The sequence below is a fragment of the Medicago truncatula genome, chromosome 3 (assembly GCF_003473485.1).
Source record: "Medicago truncatula cultivar Jemalong A17 chromosome 3, MtrunA17r5.0-ANR, whole genome shotgun sequence".
NCBI lineage: Eukaryota > Viridiplantae > Streptophyta > Magnoliopsida > Fabales > Fabaceae > Medicago > Medicago truncatula.
In genome coordinates this window covers 5,362,557-5,370,632 of record NC_053044.1, presented here as the reverse complement: position 1 = coordinate 5,370,632, position 8,076 = coordinate 5,362,557, and the positions used below count along the sequence as shown (strand labels likewise).

Genomic DNA, 8,076 nt, shown 5'->3' with positions numbered 1-8,076 from the left:
CAGTTATCACGTAATCATATATCCAATTCATTACGAACAACGTAACATAATCAATAAACACTTATCACGTAATCACATATTCATTCATTATCAACAAGGCATCTTAATCATGACAATGTGACAATGCTCCTAGACTCCTTATATGCATGTGGTACCAATCGTCATCATAAGTATTAATATACTTTAATCGTGCGGAGGACAAAGCTCCTATAAAACGTGCGGAGGACAAAGCTCCTAATATTCGTTGTGAGGACTAAGCTCAATGATATGCTATGCATGGACACATATGAACAAAACATCGTAATCAACTTATCAACATGCATCCAATAATTTGGAGCTAAACTTCATCATATACATATGCACTTAGTTAAATAACGAAAGCAGCATAAACAAGTCACATAACAAGATGATATCATTATATCAAAGCACATAACTTGTATCATTAACACATCTTCTTATCTTGCATGAATATACAATATAATAGTTCATATTCAATTGATATTAATATAACTTAAACAACTCTACAGTCTGCATTAAACGACATCACTAGGTCTCACTACCAGTTAGGGGTTCACTCTTGATCAACAAGTGCGACACAGATCGCATAAACACATAAACAAGTTCATCCTAGTTGTACTCGCGAGGCGAGAGTACTTACTCGCCATGGCGAGTAACACTCATCTCCCAAACTAAGGTTGTTCTGGGCTCCCTCTGATCCTACATTCATTCCTAATCAATACTAGGTATGTTCAGGTACTCAAAGGCATACAAGATTCAACTAAAAAGGTCGAAACACGAAATATGACATGCACTCTGCCTAAGCTCGCGAGGCGAGGAAGGGTTGCTCGCCATGGCGAGTTGCGCCAAACAACTCGCGAGGCGAAGGGAAGGGGCTCGCGTGGCGAGCGATGAAGTTCATCACTCGCGAGGCGAGGATCATCACTCGCCGTGGCGAGCGATGAACAGAAGCACGGGCAGACTAGGGTTTTTCTCAAAAATTCATCACACAACATGGTTCAAGGCGTGGTTTTGATTCCAGAATTCTTCCTAAACATATTCTAAGGTTAAAGGACGGTTCTTTCATCAATCTAACAAGTTTTACCGTTTGATCATCAATTTTTAGGGTTTTGACCTAATTCCAAAACTTCTCTAAATCAATCCTAACTTTGTCAACTAATCATCAGAATTACAGTAAATAACATTATTGAATTATTAGTCTCACCCTTACCTTGTATGAAGAAATCGCAGCCCTCACTCTAGGTTCCTCTTCTCTTGGCTTTTTCTTCCTTTTCAAAAGTTTTCACGTACAATGAGTTTCTAAAAAATTAGGTCTTCTCCTATTTATACCTCTTTCTAATAACTTATCTTATCTCACTTTCTCCCCCAAAACTATCTAAAATATCAAAACAGCCCTCAACTAAATATTTTATATTATCTTCAAATCTTTATTCTATTTAACAATAAAATAAATCTCATATCATAATCAAATCCTCCAAAACTCATAACTTATCACGTCATCAATCAAATCATCATAAATCATCAAAACATACCAAAATCATGCATATATTATATAATTATAATATAATCACCTAAACTCGATTAAATAAACGATTAAACGAAAGTGGGCGTTACAGGTCCAGCCCTGCATGAGAGAAATAGAAAAATAATCTTAGGATAGTAGAAAAAGAAGAGAAAAAAACTAGGTAATATTCATAGATTCTTATGACAATGAGATACCGATGATGGAGGTGAAATCGATAAAAGGAAAAGAGAAACTTGAAGAAGATGACACCTCAAAAGATGAGGATGCTAATTTTCAAAAGGTCATTAAAGCCTTAGCAACATTTATAACAAAGACACTAATCAAGGAAATGTTTAAGCAAAGTCCGTGTTGTGTTAATTTTCTTCAAGACATTAAGAAGGCGACAACCAAACAATGAGATGAAGAATTTGTCTCTATAACAAAAAATTGTTGTGATATTATTGAAATACAGGTCCCACAAAAAGCTTGAAGACCCATGAAGCTTCAATGTTCCTATGATTATGTCCAATGATTATAGGAATTAATCTCTCAACGATGCATATGAGCACTTTAAGTTACTACACAAAAGGAGCTTATATCATGTAATTGATGAACACAATCAAATACATATTTTCACACAAGGACTCGAGGGCCAAACACAATGTTTTTGGATGCCTCAGCTAGACGCCATATGAAGACCAAGTACGAAGAAGTCAAAGACCTAGTTGAAAATATGTCACATAATGAGTATATGAATATGCGAGTAATAGTACAACACACACAAATCAACGCATTGTTTGGTTCAACTTTTGAAAATCAATTATCACCTTCAAAAACAATTCTCTTTTGAGGTTAGGATTCATAGCTTTTGAGTTAGCTAAAATTAATTCTACATTAAACCACCATTACTTTTATTCATTGTCCTCTTTAATTGTCATCTCTTTCTTTCAACCTTTTTTCTTACCGTATCCATTATAGTAATCTTACATTCAAAAGTAATTTTGATCAAAATTATTCAAACAACATTCATTTTGTTTAATCAAATCTACATTATTATATCCAAACATAAATCAATTCTACTAAACTCAATTGTGACAAAATCAATTCCGTCAGAATCAATTATACCTGACTCAATTCTCTACACACACTCAAAGACCAAAGTAGGGTTGGCGAAAAAATCCATGCACGCGGGTATTTGTGGTTAAAATCCGTAATGGGCACGAGGCGGGTAGCTAAACGTGAACCAGCAGATATAATAAACGAGTATTTAACTACCCGTTACTTTATGGACACGAACACGGATTTGATGATACCCGTGTCCGCATGTATTTGTACCCGTTAATAAATTAAGTAAATTACTAAAATATCCATCTGTGCGTGTCTATATATATTGACAAAAGCGGTGAATGACATTGTTAGTGAATGTTATAAGATTTTATTTCAAATATCATTGTTATGTCGATTTATTTGGAGGTTTCTATGCTTTTATTTCATGAAGATTTTAGATATTTGAATTTTATTCCAACCGTCGCTTTTTGAATTATGGTATGAATTATATAATTTGAATAAAACATGTTATATATGGATGTTTAAAAGTCGAAGTTTATTGGTAATTAAAAAAGTATTTTCATTGCACAAAACAAAATAAAAAATTCATAAGTACCCGCGAATATTCGTGGGTATCTAAATGCATATGAATTATCCACACCAGCACATATATATATATATAGGAGCAGACACGGTTATCATATTTATCCAAAGAGGCGGGACGGATATCATGTTACTAGTACCGAATACCCATTGACATCAATAGACCAAAGTCATTATTACACTTTTTTATTTTTTAAATATTTTGTGAAAACGACAAAAAAGATCGTAACGGAAATTAGTGTTACATATACTCCTTCTCTACTAAGTTTCCTACTCAACAAAAAAAAAACTGCAACATTTTTTTTTTGTTTTGGTGAAAATGGCGATGATTGAAAACGGAAACGAAACAAGAAGCGAATGTTTGGTTCGTATATGCAATGAAGAAAGCAACATTGAAACCATTCGTTACTTCGAATGCAGAAAGACTCTGATGGATATGCTTCATGATAGAGGCTACAATGTCTCTGAATCTGATCTCACTCTTTCTCTTTCTGAGTTTCGTTCACGTTTTGGTGAATTTCCTAAACCTCATACCCTTGGTGTTTCTGTTTCTCTTCGCTCTAACCCCTCCATCAAGGTATTATTCAATGTTACTGATTTTCTCAGGTTTATTCACGAAACTATTTCAATGTTTTGTTGCATTTCGTTTCCATTATTATGTGATGTTGAATGTGTAATTGATTTTTTTGTATAGTGAGGCGAAATTAGTGTTACATTAGGGCATGTTTTTTCATTAAAAACCATTACTTTAAAACTTTCATATGATTTTTTTAAAGACAAATGTAATTAGTTGTTAAATTAGTTTTTAGTTGAGCTATACAACCCCTAAAAACTTTGATATTTTGGTTAAAGTTTTTTTTTTAATTTTTTTTATGGGCTTTTGAAAGGAAAAAATAATCTAAAAATTGCAAAATGGAAAGCTATAGTGAGTAGCTTGTCTTCAAAATCTTTTTTTACATATGATTATTTTAAAAATGAAAATATGCGTATAATATATGCAAGGTCAGGGTTTAAACCTTGACCATCACCAAGAATTACTTTTTTATTTCTTAAAAAATCTCTAAAAAAATTTTTGTAAATAGTGACCATAATTTCACGTTTAACATCGTGTGTAATCTCGAGCTCGAACCAGTCATGCATATTTCATTGTCAACTGAGCTATGTTCATGACACTTAAAAAAACATAAATTATTGAATGACAAAATAAATATTTTATTAGATTTAACAAACAGGCCCTTAGTGTTTTTTAGTAGAATTCATTTATCCAAAAGTGATTCTGATTCGAAACTGAAATTTAGTTTTTGGAATTGATTTTGAATCTGACAAGTGTGATTTTGAATCCTTCATATGTGATTTGTTGTTTGGATGGATGAGTTGATTGAAATGGAGAAGATGGAAGGTTTTTTTTTTGTATTTGTTTAATTTTGATTTGATTTTGAATATCTTTTAGAAAATGAATGTTTTTACATGATTCAATTTTATAACATTGTTTCTGTATGGCGCTGTATTGGTATTTTAATGGGAATAAGGAGGTTTTTGAGGTACTTTTTGAAACATATGAAGGTCTCAGTGGCAGAGCATGTCTTTTTTTGCATATGAGTGATGCCTATTTTTGTTGCTCTCAAACTTACATGGATCGTTATGTATTTGGATACTCTCACAATCTTAATATGCTTCTGGTTGGTTTCATTATTTTAATTGGTTTTGTTTTGTATCATACTGAACATGAATACTATAGTAATTTTGAAGGTCTAAAGAGCAATAGTTTTTATGTTATTGCTCTTCCAATTGATTATTCATAAGGAAAAAGTCACCATATTTTCATATGTGATTTCTCTCCATTTTGCTGCAAAAGTCATTCTCTGTTTTTGGCTAATAATTGATGAAAAATACAAAACAACAAGAATATTTTTCGCAAAATGTTTTCACATGCTAGCAAACGATTGAATGAGAGTGCATACTAACAGTATGTACTGATTCACTCCATCCAAGACCCAAAACTAACCTTAACTGTGGTGAAATTTTGGGAATGTTTTTGCTTTATATATAGATAGTCATTTTTAACTTTAGAATTTGAGTTGAGACAACTCCACAAAACTAGGTTGTAAGACGAGGGATGTTCACCACTTATAACAATATTTAGGCCAAATTAGGATCAATAACTTTTGGTCCAACAAATCTAGAATAGACTCTGATACCGGCTTAGAATTTGGGTCGAGTTTAACTCAACTCAACCTCACAAATCAAACATACACGGAGAGAAATGATGGCAATTTCAATTCAGGTTGTATCACTATCCAATGTGACCCTCAACGGTTTAATAATAACAGAACTGTTATGTGAGAATGAATTATCTTCGAACTGTTATGTAAGGATAAATTATCTTTGAACGGTTATGTGAGTTGTGATTCCTTTCATCAATCTTGGGTGACATAAGATTCCCCCTCATTTGTTCAAGATCAGTTTCATTTTTTGTTCTACGGCCGAATGATTTAACTGTTTGTATGTTTTTAATCCACTGTTACCTAATGCCGTAGAATGAGGGGTGCTTTATACATTCACTTTTGTGATTGCTGTACTGTGGCTCAGGAAATTCTGCTTTGCAGGTACAAGTTGTTTTCCCAGGAACGGATGATATCAGAAAAAGCAACTTGATTGTTATACAAAGCCAGATTGTGGACAAAGAAAGGTTGAGTAGGCTGATACTTGTTATGCAAAGTAAGATGACTTCATATGCTCGTAAAGAATTGGAAAACTGTCCATTTAAAGTTGAGATCATACAAGTAAGTTAGCCCTTTCATGAATGTTTAATTTTTTATTCTAAGTTTAAATATTTTGGTGCAGAAAATAATTAACCTTTTTTATTGTTTTAGTTGTTCTTGTAAACTATGCATAATATGTTAAGGAACTAGGAATATATGTAAGCCCTCTATTCTGGAAAGGTAAAATGGATACATGAAATGACTTGAGCTTATGCATTTTAATCACGTATGAGAACTGTATTTAGCTGTTTTAGCGCACAATCGCACATTATCTATAAGATGACTTTAATTTTTTCCCCTGTAACCACAAGTTCAGACCAGAGGCTTATTCATCAATATCTTTTGCAGTTTTGTTTTAGTGTTTACTAGATATATTAGGAAGCTTCATCATGTTGATGCAACACTATATGTCACACATTTCATTTTAGATGAAGAAAACATTGAAAGGGTCTAAAGATATTTTCATTTATAATGCGATTTGATTTTGAATTTAAGATTTGTGTAAACGAAATCAGCAATTGGTTCCACTTAAGAGTTCCGACCACTTTTAGTTTGAAATGGTTTTTTAAGTCCATAACACCATGTTACTTTGCTTCTAGTTGAATGACTTGCTGGTCAATGTGACAAAGCATGTGCTGCAGCCAAAGTATGAGGTTCTGACTGCTAATGAGAAGCAAAAACTGCTCAATAAGTATAAGGTCGAAGAGAAACAGGTAAACTTGATAAATATGCTTATTGGCTGTCTATAACAAGCACTTTGTAATCATTAATCATTTTGACTCCTCTAAATTGAGTTTGAGTGGAGAGTAAAGCAAGTAATCTCAACAACTAATAACAAAAATTAAGGGTTTAAGTTTTAACATGTCATATATTGATTTATGTGTCAGTGATATTACTTCCTTTACAATTTAAAGTAAGGTTCTTGCTATAGAAGAGTCAGATAACTTAGAATTATGATTTTCTAATGTTGTAAGTGTAATATTATAGTAAACCATTATCTTTTTTATCATGCCAGTAATTATATCCTATTTTGTTGTTGTTTTTAGCTACCTCACATGCTAAGAACTGATGCCATTGCTAGCTACTATGGACTGGAAAAAGGACAAGTCGTCAAGATCTCTCACAGTGGTGAGATGTTTAATTCTCTTGTAATGTACCGCTGTGTCGTGTAATAGTTCTATTACATCATGCTGCCACGTATGGAACAGCGACAATTACAGTCTTATTGTTTTAGAACCTATCATGCTTAAAGTTAGCAGAAAGATAATATTTGAACTGGTAAATGTTTAGCAAGATCTATTGTGTATGAGTTCAGTGTTGCCCATACATGTTAGAAACTTGTCAAGATGGAAACTCACTATTAGAAAAAGCAAAATTAGGGAAGGAAATTAGCAACGGAAAATATAAAATCCCTCACAAATTCTTTGGTCGCAAAATTTATTGACGGAATTAGAGAGGGATTTCTTGTTTTCCCTCACTAAATTTTCCTCACTAATTTTTGTTTTTTTAGTAGTGACTTATTTATGATGTTGATCACAATTCAAAAGCTTCATTATTCAATATATACTCTTCCACTTATATAAAAAAACTTGTTTGTTTAGAGCATAAGTAGGTGAATATGGTTAGTATATGTGAGTTTCAAAAGATTTTGTTCACTTTCCCTCCAATTATTAAAGACCAAAGAATTAAAATTTTATCTGTGGGTGCCAGATATGAAAGTATACACAAATGGTGTATGATAGTGCAAGTAGGAGACAAGTTAGCTATACTGTGCTGAAATGTTCAATATTCTTGGACACACATACATTAAAAATACTTATCATTTTTATTGTTTTGGTTGTTCGAACTATTGTTAGTCTCTTCCTTTACTTTAATTTTAATGCTTTTGTTATTTGTACGATTCACTATTTTAAAAACTACATATACTCTAGTTATTTTAGGATTTTTAGAAAAATAATTGTCAAAAAATATATATTTTAACCATAAAATGAAAAGCTATTAGGATTAGCATTTTTTAAAATCTATTTTTTTCAAAAACAAGGGGGTAATACATGTACAAGTTAAAACTCATTTTTTTTTAAGTGGATTTTTATGGATAGTAAGCAAACAAAAATAATTTCGGAGTTTTTTTTAAAAATCTCT

At 32.2% G+C, this 8,076-nt stretch overlaps 1 protein-coding gene across 1 annotated transcript; it reads left to right on the top strand.

Moving 5' to 3' along the window:
• Positions 1-3,412: 3,412 nt before the first annotated feature.
• LOC120579378 (DNA-directed RNA polymerases IV and V subunit 5B) lies at positions 3,413-7,243 on the top strand. The gene is made up of 4 exons (XM_039831420.1): positions 3,413-3,749; positions 5,779-5,955; positions 6,534-6,647; positions 6,981-7,243. Exons 1-4 carry the CDS (start codon positions 3,492-3,494, stop codon positions 7,104-7,106), a joined length of 675 nt encoding a protein of 224 aa, XP_039687354.1. The 5' UTR covers positions 3,413-3,491; the 3' UTR covers positions 7,107-7,243.
• Positions 7,244-8,076: the final 833 nt, after the last annotated feature.